This window comes from Peromyscus maniculatus, chromosome 21, assembly GCF_049852395.1.
Source record: "Peromyscus maniculatus bairdii isolate BWxNUB_F1_BW_parent chromosome 21, HU_Pman_BW_mat_3.1, whole genome shotgun sequence".
NCBI classification, from domain to species: Eukaryota; Metazoa; Chordata; class Mammalia; order Rodentia; family Cricetidae; genus Peromyscus; species Peromyscus maniculatus.
In genome coordinates, this window is record NC_134872.1 from 25605368 (window position 1) to 25630142 (window position 24775).

At 43.7% G+C, this 24775-nt stretch overlaps 1 protein-coding gene across 4 annotated transcripts in view; it reads left to right on the forward strand.

Moving 5' to 3' along the window:
- Tet1 (tet methylcytosine dioxygenase 1) overlaps positions 1 to 24775 on the forward strand; it is an 83028-nt gene that overhangs the window by 49239 nt on the left and 9014 nt on the right. For all 4 annotated transcript variants that reach the window (XM_076557159.1, XM_076557160.1, XM_076557162.1 and 1 more), the window contains exons 6-11: positions 8318 to 8529; positions 10964 to 11114; positions 11406 to 11501; positions 13865 to 13954; positions 15369 to 15506; positions 19272 to 19557. In XM_076557159.1, the coding sequence (XP_076413274.1) occupies positions 8318 to 8529; positions 10964 to 11114; positions 11406 to 11501; positions 13865 to 13954; positions 15369 to 15506; positions 19272 to 19557 (973 nt within the window). The remainder of the gene's footprint in view (positions 1 to 8317; positions 8530 to 10963; positions 11115 to 11405; positions 11502 to 13864; positions 13955 to 15368; positions 15507 to 19271; positions 19558 to 24775) is intronic.

Genomic DNA, 24775 nt, shown 5'->3' on the forward strand with positions numbered 1-24775 from the left:
TTTGTATTAATTCTTCTAGAATATTCACATGAAGATGAATAATCAAGGAGCTGGAGAGATGGCTCAGAGGTTAAGAGCCCTGGCTGCTCTTCCAGAGGTCATGAGTTCAATTCCCAGCAACCACGTTGTGGCTCACAACCATCTGTAATGAGATCTGCTGCCCTGTTCTGGTGTGTAGGGATACATTCAGACAGAACACTGCTTACATAATAAAGAATTTAAAAAATATTTTTAAAAAAAGATAAGTAATCAAGAGTCAGTAAAAGGACTTTTCAATGGGCGTGGTGTTGTATCACTCCAGCCTATGGAGTTAAGGTCTTCTTATGCAATATGGGGTAGGGGGAGAAAAAGGGAGACTGAACTGAGGAGAGGGAAGCCAAGGATACTCTTGCGGTGTTAAGATTTCATTTATTTTTCGAGGAAGAGCCTTACTTGGCAGAGGAAAAGCAAGTAACAAAGGTTAAGGGGGAGGGAACCTAAAAAGCAAGGCACTAGCCACCCATTCTGACCATTTGATTCCATCCTGGAGGTCAGTCATGGAGGGAGAGAAACAGTTCTCCCAGCCGATCGCCGCACACAAAACCCAGCAATTAAAAGCGGTGCTCCAAGCGCCCAGGCAGATTGAGAAGGCGAGGCTAGGATGCTATAAAGATGCCAAGTCCGGGGTGACGTGATTGCCGTAGGGAGCAGGTGTATATTCTGTATGCAGCTGCAGCCTTCGAAGGACCTTAGAGGAGGATATGGTGTCTGCTCCCTTTTTTTGTTTTTGTTTATCAAGACAGTGTTTCTCTGGGTAGCCCGGGTTGTCCTGGAACTCTGTAGACCTGGCTGGCGTCAAATTCAAAAAGATCCGCCTGTCTCGGCCTCCTCCGGAGTGCTGAGTCTAAAGGCATTCGCCACCACAGTGGCCATTCTCATTCAAACCAACACACCGTCAGAGGGCAGGTAGACGTCAGGAAATCTGAGTATCCTGTGAAGCAGGAGTCATAGTCCACTCGCACTTTTAACACAGCATAAAGTATTTAGTGTACTATTTATAAAGCCATTTATTTATCTGTTTATTAGAATGAGTGCTGATGATGTGTGTTCCAGTGCACACGGCCACGTGCGTGGGCATGCACATACATACATACATGTGCCTACCGAAGCATTGCTTTGGGTAAACGGCACACCTTTTCAACACAGGCTCTCGTTAGCCTGGAACTTGCCAGTGAGCTCCAGAGATATAACTTCGTCCACTTGCAGTGCAGAGATTACAGGTGTATCATGTCCCTCCTGGTGTTTTCAGCTGGGTTCTGGGGACTTGAACGCAGGCTCTCACGATTGGACTGTAAGTTTTTTTTTTTTTTTTTTTGGTTTTTCGAGACAGGGTTTCTCTGTGTAGCTTTGCGCCTTTCCTGGAACTCACTTGGTAGCCCAGGCTGGCCTCGAACTCACAGAGATCCGCCTGGCTCTGCCTCCCGAGTGCTGGGATTAAAGGCGTGCGCCACCACCGCCCGGCGGACTGTAAGTTTTTTACCTACTAAGAAATCTCACCAGCCTCTAAAAGTGTTTTTAAAAATAGGTGTAATGTGTGCTAATTGCTGACTGGTCTCTACTGCAACCAAACTGAAGACAGGGACTAAGGAGGCCTCCTGGTAGTGCTAGGTAGGGATGGAGCTTAGTGATGGGGAGATCCTCTATCGGGGGTGATAGATGGACATGCTGACTTAGTTCACTGATGGTTGGTTTCCCAGCCTGAAACGATGTAACGGTATGATCGAGTTCAGTCCAGGGCTCAACGGGACACATTGTTACTTCTGAAATGTTAAGGGCTTTGTTATTTCTATAGAGAATGAAAGCCTTCTACCTGCTTAATTTGCTCTACAAGTAAAGGGTGAACCTAGGCCTTTGTTCTAGAGTATTTTGTTACTCTTTTGTTGGTGTTTGAGCCTGAGGTCTCGCTGTGTGACCTTGGCTGCCCTGGTGTCTGCCATGTAGATCAGGCTAGCCTCAAAGCCATCATCTGTTCATCATCCCTGTCTGGAGTTAAGGATTTTGAGCCACGAAACCCAGCCTTAGTCTATTTTGCTTTATGCTTTAAATATTTTTTTGTTTATTTGCATCTGCTTCCCCGTGCAAGCGTGTGTCCGTTTGTGCACATGTGTGGAGGTTGGAGGATAACCTGAGAGAGTTCAGTTATATCCTTATCAAAGTCATGGTGTTAGTCTTAGGGGGCAGAAACCTTGTTATCTTTTCAGGCCTTCTCCAGTGTTTTGAAGTTGAACCATAAAGCTATAGTGATCTGTGCTGGATGGTGCACTGGTTAGTCACGTGGGCACAAGCTACAATCATCTTGGAAGAGAGAACCTCGGTTAAAAAGGCGTTCATCAGATTGATTTGTAGGCAAGCCTGTGGGGCATTTTCTTGACGTGAGTAGGTCTGTCTGCCCATGGGCAGGTGGTCCTGAGTCGTATGAAAAAGCAGGCCGAGCAGGCCGGTAAGCAGTGTGTGCCTCCGTGGTCTTTCCTTTTTCTTTTTCTTTTTTTCTTTGAGACAGGGTTTCTCTGCGTAGCTTTGCGCCTTTTTCCTGGAACTCACTTGGTAGCCCAGGCTGGACTCGAACTCACAGAGATCCACCTGCCTCTGCCTCGCAGTCCTTTGAGAGGCGTGTGCCACCACCACCCGGCTTCCTTCAATTTCTTTATCAGAGAAAAGGTGACCATCATCAGATGAGACGGTCAATGGAGCAGAATTGATAGTTGACAGTAAACCTTCGATGACTTTTTTTGTTGTTTTTTCTTTTCTTTTCTTTTTTTAAATATATTTTATTTTATTTTTATGTGCATTTGTGTTTTTGCCATGGGTGTCACGGTCATCTGAAACTGGAGTTACAGACATGTGTGAGCTGTCATGTGGGTGCTGGGAATTGAACTCTGGTCCTCTGGAAGAAGAGTCAGCGCTCTTAACCCCTGAGACATCTCTCCAGCCCTGTTTGTTTTTTTAAAGACAATGTTTCTCTGCATAGTCCTGGCCATCCTGGAAGACTCTGTAGACCAGGACTGGCCTCGAACTCAGATCTGCCTGCCTCTGCCTCCCCAGTGCTTGGATTAAAGGCATGCACCACTACTTCCCGGCCAGAAAGTTTTTTCTCCAGAGGATACTACCAATAGAGAATAGAGTTGGCAGGGACTGGAGAAAGTGTCTATGAACCATGTATGTGATAAAGGACTTCTAGATACGCGGACTTACATGCGTGAGATTAAAATTAGCTGAGAGTAAACCTGTTTGGATGTCAGTCTCCTCTGCCACATGCAGTATACACATCTTGAGACATGGAAGCTTCTCCGTGTCCTTAGTGGTCATGTACATCAAAGGCACCAAGAAATTCCACCTAGCACTGCATGGCAATAACCAAAGGGGACCACACGTCAACTTGGTCCCCGTTAGACCCAGGGAATGGGTCACGGAATGTCTCATAATCTGGTTTGCTGTTTGACTATATAAGTGAATGTAAGGGCTGGAGAGATAGCTCTTTGCTTAAGAGCTCTGGGTATTCTCCCAAAGACACAGGTCTAACTTCCAGCACCACACAGTAGTTCACGATTGTCTGTACTGCATATTTTTGTGTGGAGCAGAGAAGCATGCAGGCAAAACACTCATAGGCCTGAGTATAAAGATTAAATTTTCTGCTTGTGGTTTTTTTTGGTCAGTTCAGACTGAACTCATTGTCTGTATATAATCCAGGACATTTTCAAGTGTATGAACCTCCTGCCATAGCCTCTCAGACCCCACAGTTACAGACATGGCTACTATGAACAAATAGTTTTTAGTCTGCTTTAATTTTTTTCTTTTCTGATGGCCATATTTTGTTTATTTTTGTTAGTGCATGTGTGCATGTGCATACATGCATGCTGCAGAGAAAAACTAATTCTACTATGGGTTCTGGGGATCCACTGACTTCTGCCCATCTTGCTGGCTCTACATTGTTTTGGATGAGTGCCTTCACTAAATTTGTTGAAAACATTGTTAAAAAACTGTAACGTCTTTATCCACCATTAATTAATGGGAATGGTTCCTTCATTTTGAAAGAGTTGAACCTACCTGCTTATATATAACAATACCACCTGCCTCAACATATCTTCTCAAAGGAACCAAACTGATGTACACAAATCTCTAAGTACCCATCCAGCAGGAATCATTGTCAAAAGGGTGGGTAACCAATGACCATCAACTAAAGAATGTAGCAACAAAACGTGCTTTACGCATGCCATGAAGTAATCTGAATCAATGAGAATGACTAAAATGCAAGGGACTATCTGGATCAGGCTGACCCAAACTCAAAGATACAGCTGCCCGAGGTCCTGGCAAGCACCCCCACCCCACCAAGCCCAGAGAGAATTTTAAAATTACCTATATTTAGTTGTGGTTGAATATTGAATCCAAGACTTTGTACATGCTAGACAAGTGCTATGTTATTGAGCCTCCCACCCCCCCAAACACACACACACACACACACACACACACACACACACACACACACACACACACACACATTTAAAAATGTCTATTGTGTTGCTGGAGCTGGGACTTGTACGTCAAGTGTGCATTCCCCAGACTCCAGGCTGGAATAGCTGGGGAGAGGAGGTGAATGGGCTCAGCGGACCCATTCTCCATCGATAAGAGGGGGAATTCTATGTGCAGAGGAAATCTCTAGTACCGGTATCTATGGAAACAAGAAAACACTAGGTATGGAGGTACGACCCTGTCATCCCAGTATTCAGGAGGCCAAAGTATAAGTTGTAGACCACCATGCACTATGTACCAAGACCCCAGTCTCCAAAATGATAATAGAATGCAAGATATTTTGAAGAATATGATAAGTTTCATAACATGTAGCGTATGGTATAAAACAATAAGTCTTGGCTTTGCTTTGGTGTATATGGGGAGGGTGAATGTGAATGCATATCAAGCATGTGAGTAGCGTGGCAGGACCTCCCTCCTGCTGATCACCTTATTCCTCCAAGACAAGGAGCCAGAAGCTTCCCATTTCATTTACCTGCTTGGTCTGCAATACCCTGGTTATTAGAGGGATACATGACCATGTCCAACTTTTTAGTGCTTGGTGGGGATTTGAACTCAGGTCCTTGTGTTTGCACAGTAAACAGGCTTGCTCAGTAAGCCCTGGGACTCCCTTGGCCCCAGAGCATAGCAAATATATGAATGACTAAGTGCTTAGGAAGCAACACAGTATTCATGAAGAGACTTAAGATTTGGGGAAAACATTTTTTCTTCTCAAGTCCCATTGCAATTTGGCTCCCACAATTTACAAGTTGACACATGGTGTTAGTTGTAAAATAATGAGATTTTATTTGTTTGTTTTGTTTTTCACTTACTCAATTTTGAGAGTCTCATACAGCTCCGGCTGGCCTTGGGCCCTGGGGCTCTCCTGCTTTGGCCTCTAATTGCTGGCATTATAAGCATGCACTGAAACGGAAGCTCCGACAGTTTGGACCCTCACAATGTTTCTGTCTAATAGTAAGAGCTTTGGTCTTTGGAATCTAACTCCACTGGACTTCGTGGTTTAATTCTTTCTTTAACCAGTGTTTGTGCTGTGCTCTGAGCTCTCTGTACACAGGAGTCTCTGTTCCTGCCGCAGAACAAAAAACTTGAAAAGGCAGACTCTCTCTCTCTCTCTCTCTCTCTCACACACACACACACACACACACACACACACACACACACACCTTAGAGCTGAAGAGACATCCAGCGGTTGAGTGTGTGCCAAGTTCAGTTCCCAGCAGCCATGTCAAGCATCATGCGTGCATGCGTGCATGTGGTACACACACTCACGTATAAAATAAAGTTAATACAATAATTTAAAAACAATAGTTCTGGCCATGCTCTGGTGGCTCACGCCTTTAATCCCAGAACTCGGAAATCAGAGGCAGGCGGATCTCTGAGTTAGAGGCCAGCCTGGTCTACAGAGCAACTTCAAAACTTGGTGGTGGTGGTGTGAGTCTGTGGTAACCGGAAGCCAATTTTTTCAGTTTTCTTTTCAGTTAACTCATTTGTGCAAAAAGCCCCACCTCACAAATTATGTCTATCTTTCTATGTACGTACAAGTCGCTTCCTGGAATAAGCCTCTGTCTAGTGCTATAACTCTGTGATAGGTCGGTCACCTGCTTCTGTCCCTCTCCACCCTAGAAACAATGATCCCCACTTCTGCTAAGAGAAGGAGGGGAGCGAAAGTGCAGTTTTGTAACTGCAGATAGAGCTGCCTAGAGTTTCCTTGGTTCTGAAAAATCTTAGGAGAAAGTGACTTGCGGTTTTCATGTTTGTCCCCAAGGTTCATTTCTTCAAGTTTTGATCGTTTGTAGCTTTCATTTTAAATGCCTTTGAGATTTGTCTTACCTTCATGTTTGTGTGGGTGGAATGGTGTATTGGAGGGCGATCATTTCATTTGTTTGTTTGTTTGTTTGTTTGTTTGTTTAGGTCTCTTGTTGTCCAAGGGATGGGACTCAAGGCCTCTTGCATGCCAATCAAGCCCCTTACTATTATGACAGGCCTCCAGATATTTTAAACAGCTTTTCAGTATGGCTGATTGGCTGGCCAGGAACTCTAGACTGAGAGCTCTTGGTTTAAATGTCCGTGCCACCAAGCCTAACTGTTGCTTCTGGGCACTCTAATTCAGGTCCCGTCCTTGCTGGTCCTACCTCTAGCATTTTTAACATACACACGGTACAAATGACATAATGTATATTTATCATACATATGATTTATGCTTTTATCATAAGTGTGTGTCAGTGATTGGCTGGGTGTCATATTTTAGGGCACATTTGTTGACTAGAAGATGACTATAGACAGCCAATGCTTTGTACCACATGAGCTTCAGGCATCCAACATATCAGGCACATGGGGCTGTCAGTTTTTTGCTCTTGTTTGGCAGGCTGCCTCTGTGTAGTCCTTGCTGGCCTCCACTGCCTATGAAGAGCAGGCTGGCCTCCTGATCTTCTGATGCTGTAATTAAAGTTATGCCCCAGCACATCTAGCTGGCTGTCAGTCTTGTTGGCAGGCTCAGGGCAAAACCAAACCATGCCTCCTACCCCATGAAGACAGCCAACTGGTAACATTTATTAAAAAAGACTATTAATATTATTTGTTTGAAACCGAGCCTCATATATCCCAGGCTGGCTTCAAACTAGATGTGTAGCCAGGGATCATCACAAACTTGGGTTCCTGCCCCTACCTCGGGGGCACCTGTCTCGTTGTGCTGGGTTTGAGACTGAGCACAGTGTGGTGTTTAAGACTGAGCACAGTGACAGAGACTCAGGCAAGCTAAGCAAGCGCTCCATTATATGAGCTATAGCCCAGCCAAAAAGTCCATACTTTTTACATTGAAGGTCATGTTCTCCTTAGGTTTAATTGCTCTATTAACATGGTAGAAGCGCCTTTAATCCCAGCACTCAGGAGGCAGAGCCAGGTAGATCTTGTGAGTGTGAGGCCAGCCTGGTCTACAGCTTGAGTTCCAGGGAAAACCAGGACTGTTTCACAGAGAAACATTGTCTTGAAAACCTAAAGAAATAAAAGGAAACTTTTTTACAATCAAACACAAATGAATCAGAAAGTTTTGTTTGGGATTGCATGAAATCTAGACAAGTGTTCTTCTGCCATGGTAGCTACATTTCTTTGGCCTTCAACATTCTGAGAATTTACACAGCTCCTAACTAATGTGTTTAGTTTGTTTTTCCCTATAGATTTCTTCAAATAAGACAAATGTCCCTAATCAAAAGCAGCTTCCCCTGGGCATAGTGTCCCATGACTGTAGTCTCCACACATTGTTCCCGGGCAATGATCAGTCCACCTAAGCAAGGTGTGGTTGAGAAAGGAAAATTCTGTCCCAGCCATCGACAGGCAAGCTTCTCCAGTGCAAAGACTTGATGAATATAAGTTGTTTCCGGGGCTGGAGAATTTCTGTTCTTACAGAGGTCCCAGGTTCATCTCCCAGCACCTACATGGTGTTCCAAAACGGCATGTACCTGACACTCTCTTTTGGTACCCCCAGACACTAAGCTCCTTTCGTAGGCTGCATATATATATTCACATGTAAACACTGTAAATTTGAAATTTAAGTTAATGAAAATCTCTCTCTCTCTCTCTCTCTCTCTCTCTCTCTCTCTCTCTCCCCCTCCTCCTCTCCCTCTCTCTCTTTAATTTTTTACAAAGAGTCAAAGTCCTGGGCAATATGAGACTTTCCTCAAAAAGGACAAATATCAATAATAAGTCTGGCCTTCCAGTGCATAAAGCTGGTATAGATGAATCCATTCTGCTTTTCCAGGTGCTTAGGAGAGGCGATCCTCAAGAGAAGGTTCTCTGCTTGGTCCGGGTGCGCGTAGGCCACACCTGTCAGACCGCGGTGATGGTCGTGGTGATCATGCTGTGGGAAATCATCCCTCGCTGGATGGCTGACTATCAGTACAAAGAGCTCACGGAGAACTTGAGGTCTTACAGCGGGCATCCTACTGACCGAAGATGTACCCTCAACGAGAAGTAATCAGACTTGCTTTCAACTGCCTTGACTTTTCTCTCTCTGTTGTTTGTGCTAAACGTATAAGTACCTGGCGTGTGAGTAGCAGGGTTTTTAAACACCGTGAAAGGAGGATCAACCTTTGCCGGGTGCCGGGATTGGTGTGCACACCTTGAGGTAGCTGGCCCTTCAGGAGGTGGAGGATAGCTTGTTTCAGCTTCTTAATGTTCTGGGCCAGCTAAGACTGCACAGTGAGAGCTTATCTTTTTTTCCTCCGTGTCTTTTTAAATGCCCTTAAGAGTATTCTGCTTTGGAATTCATAGGGGTGGGTGAAGGGCTTGTGATGGGTCCTCAGCCTTGTTTATCTTAATGGGCACATATCTACCATGTAAATAGACACCCTCAGAACCTAGAATATTCTTATTTTTGTTACTGTATCTGGACCAACTCACTGTTAGAGAGTGTGAGGAAACGGTCTTTAATGGAGCATTCTTCATCAGAATTTGAGGCCTCTTCCCGATAAATTTAAATGCAGAAGTAACATCAATGGAAATTTGCTTTGGTTCCTATTATTGTTGGTCTCCCAACCCCTGTGCCCCCTTCTATCCTATGACTATGAACTCGTGGTCATTCCTTTTTATTTTTTATTTATATTTGAGGAGTCTTGCCTCAGCTGATCTGTATGAAACTGTGTCCCACCCAGTCTGCAGCCGCTCAGACCCAAATAAACACACAGAGGCTTCTATTAATTACAAACTGTATGGCTATGGCCTACAGCTCAAGCCTCTCGCTAGCTAGCTCTTATACCTAACCTCAGCCCATTTCTGTTAATCTATATGTTGCCATGTTTTCCGAGGCTTTGCCTGTGTGCCATTATAAGCTGCTCCCTGGACGGCGGCATGGCGTCTCCTTCCTCCTCCCACTAATTCCCTTGGATTTTCCCGCCTGGCTCTATCCTGCCTTGCCATAGGCCAATGCAGCTCTATTTACCAGTCAATCAGAGCAACACATGTTCACAGCATACAGAAAGACATTCCACAGCATCTGTGTATAGCCTATCCACCTTCCTGGCCCTTTGGGTTTTATACCTCTGTGAGTTAATGATTCTGGGCCAATTTTCCAAAGGACTATTTTTCGTTTTTTTGAGACCAATTCTTAGTAAATAGCACAGACCCTGAACTCATGATTGATTCCCCTGCCTCTTTATCACATTATCTTAAGTACTGGGCGCTGTCCATTTGTCCAATTGCTTGTTTCCCAAAAGTGTAAAAAGGACGGCAGAGCTGAGAGTGTGTAGCTCAGTGGTGGATTGTTATCATCCGAAAAACTGAATATAAATTATTTTTTATTTGTCTACCAAGTTTAAATTCCTTCTGTTGGAATTTGACCCTTTGGACCTCACATCCATCCCATGGTTCCTCCTTTCTAAGTTCTTGTAGTGCCTTGTACCCTGGTCCTGTCTGCAGATTCTTCCATTGGTTTATTTTTGAGGCTTGGCTCATTGCAGAGCTAGCAGCACATTTATCAGCACATTAATCGTCATCCCCTAGCCAACTCTAAAGCACCAGGCTTACGGGAATGCATGGTTTGATAGTGTCCGGACTGCTGGGAACGCGGATTGGCCAGCACGCCTCATCTTTCTTAACTGTATTTTTCCATACAGTCTTAGGTTATTGTCTTGCCTTTCACATCTATAAATTTTATATCATTTTAAGGTAATTTTAAATTAAACCCAGAGCTGATGAGTAGCTCATTCACAGCATCACAGTAAATAAGGGAAAAAAATTCAGATATTTAGGATTTTCCCGCCCTCTACTGGGTCAGACTCAGTGTTTAATACCATTCATCCTCATCCCCCCCTCTCTGTAATTTTAATCCTTTATTTACCTTTGGATTTTTAAGACAGGGTCTATGTAGCCCAGGTTGGCCCGAAATTCTAGGCTTGTTAATTTATAATCTAATTTAGTGTTTCAGAGAAGTCCCAAGGTGTTAAATTTACCAAGTTCCTGAACAAAAGAGCCTTTCTCTTCATTAAGCCTGTTGTAATCCTCATAAAGTCCTTTTATTAAAATTGTAGGGCATTGTATAGTTAGTGTATCTTATTCTCATTTCCAGTTTGATGGAAAGGAAAAAGAAAGTTATGCCCATGTTCGTTTTAGATACAATGTAACTTTTCCTTTATGTGAGGTGTTGGTGTGCCTTTAATTTCTCTACCTCAAGCAAAGGATAGTTTGTTGTCTACTTGGATTTGGAACCTTAAACATCAATTTTAATAAAAAAAGAATCAAGAGTGGGTTCAGAGTGAAGAGATGAGATTGTACATTTGAGGCTAGATGCAGCTAGGGTGTGTTTTAATGAGGAGTCAAGTGCAGTAGTAACTGTTGTAACCTTTCCATAATCCGTACCTGGCTCTGGAGTCCTGTGACCTTGTCTAACACCCTGCTCACCACCTTCCAGTCGCACCTGCACCTGCCAAGGCCTCAATCCGAGGACATGTGGAGCATCTTTCTCCTTTGGCTGTTCGTGGAGCATGTATTTCAATGGCTGTAAGTTTGGCAGAAGCCGGAACCCCAGAAAATTCAGACTTGCTCCAAACCATCCATTAAACGTGAGTTTCCTTCTTAATTTTTATTGTACCATCTACAGGATATAACTATGTTATTTGAGAACAAAATTTTAGCTGTTTAACAGCAGAAGTAACTAAAATATGTATGCAGATACGTATTCTAAATATGTCGGGTAAAGATTTCAGCTATTTTCAATTTTCTGTGGGTCTGTCTTCCTGCTTCCCAACACCAGAGGGAACCATTATTACAGGAAGCTAGGACTTTTTGGGCAGTCAGAGTAGCGCAGACCATTTGCCGACATTCTAAAGACTGAGAAAGTTTTCTACCCGCAGAGCTACTATAAGAGAATTACTGGAGTACGTTTTGTCAAAAGAAGACGCGTGAAGCCCGTGAGACCTAGACGGATGGTTCCAGAACACAAGGCCCTGGTGAGCAGAGATTAGTCAAAGTCACTAACTATTCATCTTTTTAAAATGGAAACATGAACTTGTAAGTCCAGCTAGTCAAGCTGGAGCTGAGCATTTACGGCTACATAGGTACTAAATGTGGAGATATATTTGTATTTTGTTAGGGGAAAAAAGATGGATCAATTACCATCACTAAACAAAGTTCTTCACCTAATTATTGCATTTGCAGATTTCTTTCTCTGATACACCAATCACTATATTTTTATTTTTATTTAATTTTTTTTGGTTGTTTTGGTTTTGTTTTTGTTTTCGAGACAGGGTTTCTCTGTGTAGCCCTAGCTGTCCTGGAACTCACTCTGTAGACCAAGCTAGCCTCAAACTCACAGAGATCCGCCTGCCTCTGCCTCCCAAGTGCTGGGATAAAAGTCATGCACCACCACCGCTTGGCCCATCGGTAATCTTTTAATGAGTAGAAATTATATTTAGATTAAGTATTCAAAGAAAATCACACAATTCAGCACATTGGAATTAAACCATTTTAATGCAAGATAAGTAGTAAATATGATACAAAGCTGGTGGTTTTTGTGTTATACATATTTCATATGTGACCATAACATTCATGAGAAAAATCCCTGTACTATCTGCTGCTAAAGGTATATAACGCCTCAGAACAAGACTAATGAAGTGGGTTTGACCTTTAGATAAGTATAGAAGTACATTCTGTAGATAACTATAGATAACTCTAGAATATCTATCATGTGTTGTCTGTACTCCCTTAAATCTGGCAAGCTAAAGCCAGGTGTAGTGACATACAACTTGGAAGTCAAAGCCAGGCAGGTCGGAGTAGAAAGCAAGGCAGAGCTAAGCTACATAGTGAGAAACTGTCTCAGGAAACAAACCAGGGCTTGAGACTTCATTTTTGTCCTGCTGTATGACTGAATTACCTGTTCATAAGTACCTTAGAAGTAAATTTATAAGCAGGACGAAACCCAGCAACTGTCTGTACACTGATATAGCTGGTGTGTGCATCTGCTCTGTAAGCCAAAGGCGAGGATTGGGAAGTCATAGAAAGGCTTGACCTAAGGACAATCATTTTTCATGACATTTCTCCAGATGCTCTCTTTCTTACTTATGAACTAGAATTAGCCAAGAGGCTTTGCAAGTGGACTGTCTCTAAGGCTTGGGGATAGTAACTGTTTTCCAACGACTTAATGCTGTGCCAAGTTTGGTTGGAGATGTAAGAAATTGGTTTGAAATGAAGAAATCAGACTGTGTCGGTCAAGGCAACTCCTCCGTACAAAGTGGGAATGTTGATTTGACAGTTCCTGAGTGATGAGTAATGTCATCTTGAGGATCATGTGACTTGGGTAGTTGACAGAGCAGTCCTGAGTGCAGGGTCAGGGTGCCTAATCATCAGGAGTGACTGAGAAGAGTAGAGGGTCCCGGTCTTGCACACCAACAGGCAAAGCTCCATTAAGAAGCCATGCGTAGGCTAGAAAGAAGCCTCAATGGTTAAGCGCTGGTACTTGTTTCTGTTCAAAACTTTTCCCAAAACTATCATACAGATTATGATTTACACACTCTGACTCTGACACTGTTTTGTCCATACATACTAAAACAGGCACTACCATAAAAGACAGCTCTCCCTCCCGGGGTGCTGGAATTGTAATCATATCCGTTTAACCTAGATTCTTGGGTAATTGTATTAATTGTCTTATTGTTTCTCAATCTCCCCCAATCTGTAGCATTTATATAGAAGAGAACCCTAAATACTAATAAATCTCAGTGCATTATTTTCCTTTTTTTCTTTTCAGTGTTGTGTAGATATGGAAACCCACAGCCTCTGCAAGAGCAGTAAAGGGGACCCTCTCCCTGGCCCCTCTCATGTTTTATTTAAAGATAGGGGATCCTTTAATGGAGCGCGGCAGCCTCTAACTCAAAATCCTCCGTGCTAGCCTACCAAGCGTTAAGCTCACAGGCCTGCTTATTTGAATCTCCTAGGACAAGATATCAGATACATTCAATACTTTATATAAATTGCTCTCTAATCTGGAAAACATCCTTCTGTCCCCCACCTTGCCTCCAAGTGTCCAGTTCTCTTAAGTAAACAGATAGGTTTTCTGTTCAGGAGCAGTGTTGGAACATTTCCTTCACTGTATAGGTTTCTAACGTTAAAATTTCCATTTCAAAAGATATACTTAGACCATCACAACTTCTAGTAGCTCAGATTAAGGCAATTATCTTGTATTCTACCCACTGTATTATGGTAAGTAAGAGTTATATATCAGCCATGCCATGACATTACTTATGGTGGAGTTTTTGTGCCTGTTAACTTACTTTACAGTCTTTTAAAATTATCTTACGGGGATTCTTTTTTACTATAGGAAAAAAGGCTTGAAGACATGTTACAGGGCTTGGCGACCAATTTAGCTCCAATTTATAAGCAGATGGCTCCGGTTGCTTATCAAAATCAGGTACTTTTTTTTTTTTTTTTTTTTAAGAACCCTTCAAATGACCTTCAGCATACGTCAACTTCCTATGTCAAAACAGTTACCATTAACTGAATCACAACCGTAGGCAAAGTGGGTGTGGGGAAAGATGCTGTTTAGAGGTGGTGCTCTGTTGTCTTCTTTAGGCTCTCCAGAATTCTAGGGGCAACAGAACTAGGTGGGAGGCCAGCCTGATACACAAGGCACCTTGTTTCAAAATGAGTAAAGGAGGATAGAAAAGATGGCTCAAAAGTTTAAAAAGCTCCTGGTGTTCCGGCAGTAGTGGCTCATGCCTTTAATCCCAGTGCTTGGAAACCCTCCAGAAATGGGTAGATTTCTGGGCTCAGGGCTAGCCTGGTCTATGTACAGAGACCATGTCTCAACCGCCCCCCCCCCCCCCCCACACACACACACAAAAGAGCTCTTGAGATTCTACAGAGCTCTCACATGATGGCTCACAACCAACTCCAGTGTCAGGGGATCCTATCCGATGACCTCTTGGTTCTGTGGGCAGTGAATGGCTGTACATACATGGTGAGCTACATACAGGTCCGTGCAGACAAGACATTCGTAAGTATAAAATAAATACATTAAAAAATAAATAAACATAGCGCTGGGCATAGTGACACACGCCTTTAATCCCAGTGCTAGATCTCTGAAATAGTATAGGCAGGCAGATCTCTGAGTTTGAGGCTAACCTGGTCTACAAAGAGTGTTCCAGGACAGCCAGGGCTACACAGAGAAACCCTGTCTCAAAAATAAATGAATAAATTCTATGCTGGTATACAGAGACAGGCCCTGTTGACTCATAGTTCATAAAATGAGTACTTTCTGCTGCTTAAACTCATTGTGTTCCTTTTGGGGTGAGGGCCAGTTTCTAACTCAACAGCCAGAGCACCAAGTGCCTACATCCACGGAGGCATCTGATCTACCAGCCCTTACAGCATATATGACTGCAGGCCAGAAGAGGGCACCAGATCTCATTACTGATGGTTGTGAGCCACCATGTGGTTGCTGGAAATTGAATTCAGGAACTCTGGAAGAGCAGTCAGTGCTCTTAACCTCTGGGCCATCTCTCCAGGCCCCTACCAGCCCTTAATACTCTTGCGCATGTGTACACGTATCTAGATGCAAAACCAAACTCACACTTAGGAATTTAAGGAGGAAAAAAAAATCTGGGCTAGCTAGATACATAGTTTGGTTTAGAACACTAGCTGCTCTTTTGAAGACATGGTTTCAGTCCCCAGCGCTCACATGGTGGCCAAAACTCCCATTGTCACCCTCTTCTAGTTTCTGAACTTGCACACATGATACACAGATGCGTGCAGACAAAACCACCCATACATAAAACAAGTCTTTTTAAAAAACATCCTTTTATTGTTGTTTTTTGTTTTTTAAGGTGGAATATGAAGATGTTGCTGGAGACTGTCGGCTGGGTTATAAGAAAGGCCGTCCTTTCTCTGGTGTGACCTGTTGCATGGACTTCTGTGCCCATTCTCACAGGGACATTCACAACATGAATAATGGAAGCACTGTGGTACGTACTTAAATGGCTTTTAGTCCTCCCTGCTTTATCCATCTTTTTTTTTTTCTTTCCTTCCTAGACAGGGTTTCTATGCGTAACCCCAGTGCTAGGCTTACTCTGTAGACCATGCTGCCGGCCTCGGCCACCCATGTTCTGGGATTAAAGGCGTAGGCCACCACTGCCCGGCTAGCTGTGCTCTTGAAATGTAATTGTATTGAAAAAATTTTTTTTTCTTTTTTTGGTTTTTCGAGACAGGGTTTCTCTGTGTAGCTTTGCGTTTTTCCTGGAGCTCACTTGGTAGTCCAGGCTGGCCTCAAACTCACAGAGATCCGTCTGGCTCTGCCTCCCGAGTGCTGGGATTAAAGGCGTGCGCCACCAACGCCCGGCTTGAAAATATTATTTATATACTGTGAGATATTAAGGTCTCTGTATATACATATATATATGTACATATATATGTGTGTGCGTAAAATTTATTGGAGGACATGGTTGTACATGCCTTTAATCACTGCGATCAGGAGGCTAAGGCATTTGGATCTCTGTGAGTTCTAGACCAGTGTCCGTCTACAGTAAGTTCCGGGTCAGCTGGATAATATATAATAGTACACCAGGGCCCTGTGGGTCTGTGCTAGCTAGGCCCTCTCCGTATACATTACAATTGTAGCTTGATGTTCTTATTGGACTCCCAACACTGGGAATTAGGGGTGTCTCTGACTTTTTCCTGTGTTTGGGACACGTTTCTCTCCTGAGTTGCCACATCCAGTCGTGGTGAATTTATCTATTTCAGTATTTTGAGACAGGGTTTCTCTGTGTAGCCCTGGCTGGCCTGGAACTCACTCTGTAGACCAGGCTGGCCTCCAACTCAGGTCCACCTGCCTCTGGCTCCTGAGTGCTGGGATTAAAGACATGCTCCACCCTTGCCTGGTTAAATTATAATTTTTTTAAGTCTAATTTATTTTTTACCTTATGTGTGATAGTTTCACCTTTGTGTGTGTGTGTGTGCGCGTGTGCGCGCGCGCCTGGGCGCATACCTAGTGTCCATGGAGTTCATTACAAGGACACCAGTTCTCCTGGAACAGCAGCTATGAATGGCTGCAAGCCGCCATGTGAGTGGTGAGAACTGCTGAGTACTCAATACTTGGATTCTTTTCTTTATTTTTCTTTATTTATTTGTTGGTTCATCGCTATTTATCAAAGCCAAATTTTAATGAGATTCTATTACCCCTAAGACCTGGGAAGCCATAGGCAGGAAGATCACACAAGCTGAAGATCATCCTAGATACTCTTATGTCAAAAATTACTTCATTAGGCCGCGCGGTGGTGGCGCACGCCTTTAATCCCCGCACTTGGGAGGCAGAGCCATGCGGATCTCTGTGAGTTCCAGGCCAGCCTGGACTACCAAGTGAGTTCCAGGAAAAGGCGCAAAGCTACACAGAGAAACTCTGTCTTGAAAAACCAAAAAAAAAAAAAAAAAATTACTTCATTTGCTGCTGATCCTGAAAACCTGAGATCTATCAAGTACTACCACATGGTAGATGGAGAGACCCAACTGACTCCTTCAAATTGTCCTCTGACCTCATCAGATGCACCGTCCCTCATAAACACAACAGGCACTGAAAAAATGCCTTTTGATCCCTTTGCTTGTTTGTTTTGGTGTTAAAAAAAAAAGACAGCAAACGGCCGGGCGGTGGTGGCGCACGCCTTTAATCCCAGCACTCGGGAGGCAGAGCCAGGCGGATCTCTGTGAGTTCGAGGCCAGCCTGGGCTACCGAGTGAGCCCCAGGAAAGGCGCAAAGCTACACAGAGAAACCCTGTCTCAAAAAAACCAAAAAAAAAAAAAAACAAAAAAAAAAAAAGACAGCAAACAAATAAACAAACAAACAAAAAAAACCCCCACCATTTTAGCTGGACGTTGGTGGCGCACGCCTTTAATCCCAGCACTCAGGAGGCAGAACCAGGCGGATCTCTGTGAGTTCGAGGCCAGCCTGCTATACAAAGTGAGTTCTAGGACAGGCGCAAAGCTACACAGAGAAACCCTGTCTCGAAAAACCAAAAAAGAAAAAAAAAAAAAGAAATCATGACAGAATAATTTGATATGGCCCGACTTGTGCATATAAAGTAAACCCAATTATGTTTGCCACAAGTCTTGAGGTTGGTAAGGGTGGAGATTTTATTTTATATTTTTACATACTGGCCTGGAAAATACTCCGGTCAAGAATACACTTAATAAATTCAGTTGCGCCAGCAAGATGTCAAGTAAGTAAATGTAAATTTAAAAACTGCTGAAGGAGCTTGTCTTAGTTAGGGTTTCTGTTGCTGTGAAGAGACATCAGGACCATGGCAACTCCTATAAGAAAAAACATTTCATTGGGGTGGCTCACTTACAGCGTCACAGGTTCAATCCATTACCATCATGAAGGGGAGCAGGCCTGAGCGTTCAGGCCACAGGAGGTCATTGACACAGTCAGGTGTCCTGAGCATAGGAGACCTCAAAGCCCGCACCTATGGTGACACATATCCTCCAACAAGGCCATACTTACTTCACCAAAGCCACACCTCCTAACAGTGCTACTCCTTGTGATAGATATTATGGTGGCCAATTACGTTCAAAGTGCCATGGGGCTTTAGAAATGGCTCAGCAGTACCTGCTCGCACAGTTCAGTTCCCAGCGCCAGGGTCAGACTGAGCACAACTTCCGTTCCTTTTGATCCCATGGGGTCCTCCTGACTTCTCAACCATCTGCACATATGTACACACGTAGACACGTACACACACTCACACAAAAACAGGGACAAAAATTAAAAAGAAGATAGGAAAAAAGTATCCACAAACTCTCGCACTGACAGGGCAAGATCAAATGTGTTCACTCCATCAGACAAAGATGGAGAGACCCGGAATTCAAGTTCAGCCTTGCTTCAGAGTGAGGTGGAGCCCAGGCCGGGCTTCAAAAATAATTGTTCCGAAGAAAAGGAAAGTAAGAATATATAAATACATATTTGTTTTAATTTGTGATCATTTATTTACAATTTTACTCGTCTGCTTTAGAACAAAAAATGAGAAGCCACTAGAATTGAATTTTATAGTGGCTTGATAGATATTTAGTTAGGATTAGTCCGCCAAATGTAGCCACTGGACACAAAACTGAAACGAAACAAAAGCAATTGGCTTTGTTACCTGTTGTCTCGGTCACTCACTGTTCTATTGCTGTGAAGAGACACCATGACCACAGCAACTCTTTTCCTGTTTTTTTTTTTTTTAGGTCATAGCAACTTTTACAAAAGGAAGCATGTAGTTGGGGCCTTACTTAAAGTTTCTGAGGCTTATTAGTCCATTGTCATGCCAGAGAGCATGGCAACAGGCAGATACAATGTTGAAGTAGCTGAGCCCTACCTACATCCAGATCAGAGAGAGTTACATTACAGGTCTACACCTTAATCCTCACAGTCCTTTCAAATGGTGCCACACCCTCTTGACTAAGCATTCAAATATATGAGCCTAAGGGGCTATTCTTGTTTTGTCTTGTTTTTAAGATTTATTTACTTATTATGTATACAGTGTCCTGTTTGCGTGTATTCCTGATGGCCAGAAGAAGGCGCCAGATTTCATTACAGATGGTTGTGAGCCACCATGTGGGTGCTGAGAATTGAACTCAGATCCTCTGAGCCATCTCTCCAGCCCCTGGGGCTATTCTTATTCAAACCACCACATGCCTGCTGTTGGTGCCGTTAGGCATAGGATGAATGGACACATGCCTATTCCCCCTTCCCTGTGCCTCAGGTTCTTACGTTGCTTCGAGAAGATGCCCGAGACACGAATAATCCCAAGGATGAGCAGCTCCACGTCCTTCCACTACACCGGCTGGCAGACACTGATGAATTTGGCTCCCGGGAGGGGATGGAGGAGAAGATCCGGTCTGGGGCCGTCGAAATCATTAAGCCAACCAGGAAGAGGCAACGACGTTTCAACGAGCCTATTCCTCGGTGTGGGAAGAGGCGGACTACAGGGAAGGAGCCGGACAAGAAGCCAGCTGCTGCTGGAGTCAAAAGACAGAAGAACTCCTCCAGTAAGTGTGCCCCACCGCTGCCCCCAGAGGAACCAGGCTGGTGTTCCTTAAACACCTTTCCTCCCGGGAAAGACTTGAACTTCAGCTTTCTGGTCCTCTTCTCTTTGCTACCACCTTCTTGTATAATATTAGAGGGACCAGCCTTAATACTATACATCCCAGGGACTCAGGGGAGAGAACTACTAATGGCGAGGACTATTTTTAGGAAATAGAATCTCAGCACACTGAGCTCTATCTTCTTCTTGCTTTAATTCCTCTGGCATAACATCCTTTATACACAGCTTCAGTTCTGTTCTCGTGCCCAGCTCCTTTCTTGCCTGATTTCTCTCTACACTTATCTAAGTTCTGTCTTAATTCTCTCATCTTAATTCTGCCTCATCTAGGTCCTTTTCAGCTTGTTCTTACCCAGCTAGTTCTTCCCCATCTGGCTCTTCCTCATCTTCCATCTCATTCCTCTCTAGTCCTCTCTTCTAGCCCCTCAATCTAGTTCTTCCCCATCTCAGTTTGTTCCTCTCAAGTTCTCACCCATCTAGTTCTTCCATTCTCTTTTCTCTTCTCCCTTTCCATGTCCTGGAAGTCCTGGTATATAAAGCCAGGCTTCCAGGGTCAAACGGAGGGGTGATAAGAATCACATTGAGAGGCAATAACCATTAATTATCATTTGCAACCCCAAAGGGAAGTGACCAATGGGCTAAAAGCTAAATTCAGGTAATATCTAAGAAAAGGGAATCTTACGTGCTCAACTATAATCTTGAACGTGATTAGTAGGAAATGTTAAGAATCTCTAAGTTGCTAGGTCAATGGGAGAAAATAAAACTGCCTTCTTTTTTTCTGTGGCTCCTATCTGTCCAAGCTATCTGCCGTTTTTTCTGCAGGAAAGTGTGCTCAGTCGCTAGGCAACCTCTGTACAGCTAGATGCCTCTGGTGATAGTTAAAGGGAGATCTGGAATTAGAGGTAAGGTTTGGGAAAGCAGGAAGTAAAGTTTAATTACCTCATCCGCCAGGCCTCCTCAAACAGGTTGCCTGAATGCTTAAGTCTGTTCTTAGAGAGTACAGAAGTATCTCTGATAAGGTACTTTCCTCCATCTGGGGATGGACCTGGCCGGATGCTGCTAATGATGATAATTACAGGGAGGCTTGAACTGGGGTTCTGGCTGAGCATAGCTGTTAGCACAGAAGGTTATCTAAATATTCCTAGAAGTGGTTAGGTAAGGAGTTAAAGGTCTATAAAATTAGTAAGCATGTAGGAAAGGAGGGTCTAAGCTGAATTGTATAAAGCTATTGTTAACGTCCACCTGACCTAGGTGGTGTCTCCTTGTGGAATTTACCTTAAATATGGAGACTTGCATGTGGACTGTTATTACTGCTAGTCCTTGAAAGTGGCTAAGGGAGATATCTGATTCCAGAGAAAGCCTTTCCTGAGTCAGTTCTCCAAATACCTGGAATGTGTGTGTCCAGAGAGTGATCATTCCACACTGTTAGCCCTTCTTAGGAAAAAGTCAATTGGGAAAACTATGAAGGCACACATGATTTTCATAACAGAAGACAGCTGATATATAACAAGCCAAGTAACACCGAAAGCTCCTTGGAATTTGGCTTCCTCTGGAGGAAATCCTTGATCCCTCCGGGTAGTGACTTTGCCATAACCAGCTGAGTTCTTATGATACATTCCTGCGGCCCACAGCACCACCTTACCTTGACACCCTCACCTCCCCCAGGGAAATATGTGGTTGGGGGTTTTTGCTCTTTTAGGGGGGGCCACCACCCATCTCACACACAGAGGTTTATTATTACTTATAAATGCCTGGCCTTAGCTTGGCTTCTTCCTTTCTTTTTTTTTTTTTTTTTTTTTTTTTTTTTGGTTTTTTCGAGACAGGGTTTCTCTGTGTAGCTTTGCGCCTTTCCTGGAGCTCACTTGGTAGCCCAGGCTGGCCTCGAACTCACAAAGATCCGCCTGCCTCTGCCTCCCGAGTGCTGGGATTAAAGGCGTGCGCCACCACGCCCGGCGGCTTCTTCCTTTCTTTTTAAAATATTTTTATATACAAGTACTCCATTTGCATGTATGCCTGCATTACAGAAGAGGGCATTGGATCTTATTACAGATGGTTGTGCGTCACTGTGTGGATGCTGGGAATTGATCTCAGGACCTCTAGAAGAACAGCTAATGCTCTTAACTGCTGAGCCATCTCTCCAGCCCAGTGTGGCTTACTTCTAGCCAGCTTTTCTTAATTTAAATTATTCCATCTACCTTTTGTCTCTGGGCTTATACATTTCTCTTACTTAGGTATATCTTACTTTCACTCTTACTCTGTGGCTGGTTGGGTGGATGGTCCCTAGGGCCCTCCCTCTTTCTCTTGCTCCTTTCTTTTTGATCCCAGATTTCTCCCTTCCATTCTCTCTGCCTGCCAGCCCTGCCTGGCTCTTCTCTCTGCTCAGCTGTGGCCAATCAGCTCTTTTTTAGATCAACCAGGTATTTTAGACAGGCAAAGTAACACAGCTTCACCGTTAAAACAGAAGCAACATAAAGGAATGCATGCAGCGCATCTTTGCATCGTTAAAATAAATGTTCCGCACCATAAACAAATGGAACACATCTTAAAATAATATTGAGCAACAGAAATGACTTCATTCTGTACTGTCAACCTCCCGAGTCCTCCTTCCCATTACTTGTGGTACCCTGCTGTTCCTTCTGCTACCTTTAAACTGCTGTTAGCTCTAGGGACCCCTGCCATTTTGGGGTTAGTAACTTTGTAGTAATGCTCTCAGGTTTTTGATTTGGGTTTTTCAAGACAGGGTTTCTTCGTGGAGCCCTCCTTGTCCTGTGTACCAGGCTGGCTTCAAACCTGCAGAGATCTGCCTGCCTCTGGGATTAAAGGCAGTCGCCCCTGCTCCCTAGAGCAGCCTGTTTTTTGGTTTTTAACTAAATATCTTTTGTACTAAAGTGTAATTATCTTCACATCTGGAGGCTGACATTGCACGATGATTTCTTTTTCATGCTTCACATGGACTTCTTGGTGAGAGTGTCTGAAGGGACACTAGGCCACTTGGTCATGAGGCTCTGGCAGGCCTTGCCCTTCTCTCCCATTCTCTCGGCCTTGCTAAAAAATTAGATTGCATTTCTAAAGCCAGCTGCCAAGGATTATTCCCTTATTTGGCCAATTCATCCTCGTTGACTACCACAGTCCAGCAATTAGGTGACCCTTTGGCTCACGTAATTAACATGCCCAATTAAAAATTAAAACACCTTATCCCGACATGGGTTTTCCCCTTTTCCTCAATAAACGGCCTTTTGCCTATGTGCCATGTCTTGTCTCCTCTATCCAGAGACAGTCCTTGGACACAAATACCCTCCCCTCTTTCCCTCATCCTCTGTCTCCTTTACCACCGCATCCCAGCCCATTCTAACACAGACCTCCCTTTTCCTCTCAAAAATGACACCGACAAGGTCACTTGCTGCTGTTTTCTCCCTGAGTCAGAAAGCGGCCACTTTAACTTTTCTTCCCCACTTAATAAAGGATCTCTCTGTGGGTGTGGTTTGTCCCGAATCCGGGGTCCTAGAGGAAGCCCCCACTCACTATTTCAGGATTCCTCTAGTGTTGTCTGCCTAATTCATTGACAAAGGTTTCAGCTTTTTACTGAATCTCAGTCTATTTCCCAAGACTGGAAATGCTTCTCACAAATACCATTGACTTGATAATTCTGGAATTGGAACTGGGTGTGGTGGTGCAAATATATGCTTAATTCAGTCAATAGATCTGAGAATATTAATTGATTCCAATGTGATCCCTTTTTGAATTTTTGCTACGGACTTTTTTTCATCTCAGAATGATTATAATAATTTGTTTTATATATTGCCTTTTAGATTTTTTTCCTCTTTTCTCACAGATTTTCATTTTTAAAGTGCCTCAATGTAGCCTGGTGGTGGTGACAGCGTTTAATCCCATTAATGCCTTTAATCCCAGCACTTGATAGGCAGAGGCAAGCAGATCTCTGTGAATTCAAGTCCTGCCTGGTCTACAAAGCGAGGTCAAGGATGGCTAGGACTGTTACACAGAGAAACTCTATTGTGGGGCAGGGTTCGGGGTATTGCTCAATGTTCATTTCCCTGTCTTAAAGTTGTAGAGCCTTCGCAAACTGACTTTGAAATCTTAACACAGACCTAATTGTCCCTGATAGTTCCTGTTACAGTAGGATGTTCAAGGATTTTCTTCAGTTCTCAAGTGACTATGGGGAGGGGCAAGGAAGACATCTGCTTATTAAAGAAGGATCTTTGAGGAAAATGGTTCCATGAACAGTACAGTCAGCTGAGGTTATAGCTCCATGGTAGACTACTTGACTAGTCTTAGGGAATTCCTGGGATTCGTTCCTAGCATGATCCTAAAAAAAATAGAAGCCTGGGTATTTTGGCTTATGCTTATAATTCCAGCGCTGAGACAGGAGGAGGACCCTGTAAACTGCAGGCTGGTCCATATTATAAAGACCCTCTTTCAGACACACATTTTGCCTGCTTGTGCATCCCTGGGGCCTGAGGAGGTCAGAAGAGAGTGTTGGATCCCTGGAACTGGAGTTACAGACAATTGTGAGCTTCCATGTGGGTGCTGGGGATCAAACCCTCTGCAAGAGCAACAAGTGTTCTTACTTCTCAGCCAACAGTCCAGTATCCAAGACACTTCTTTGTTTTTGTTTTTGTTTTTTGAGACAGGGTTTTTCTGTGTCGCTTTGCACCTTTCCTGAATCTCACTCTGTAGACCAGGTTGACCTCGAACTCACAGAGATCCGCCTGGTTCTGCCTCCTGAGTGCTGGGATTAAAGGCGTGCGCCACCAACACCCGGCCCAAGACACATTTTTAAAAAGTGAAAAGAGCAGGCCATTTTGGCACACTACTTTAATCCCAGTACTGGAGAGGCAGAGGCAGGCAGATATCTGAGCATAGTCTACATAGTGGTTCTTAATCTTCTTAATGCTACTACCCTTCAATGACTCTCGATCATGAAATGATTTTGGTTGCTCCTTCATAACTTATTTTGCTACTGTATGAATCGTAATGTAAAGATCTGATATTTCAGTGGTCTTAGGCGAAGGTAACCCCCACGGAAGGGTTGTTTGACACCCACTCACACACAAAGAGGTGCTGGTCTCCATAGTGAGTGCCAGGACACCCAAGACTATGTAGAGAGATACTGTCTCAAAGAAACCAAAGCTCATTACAGGCCTAAT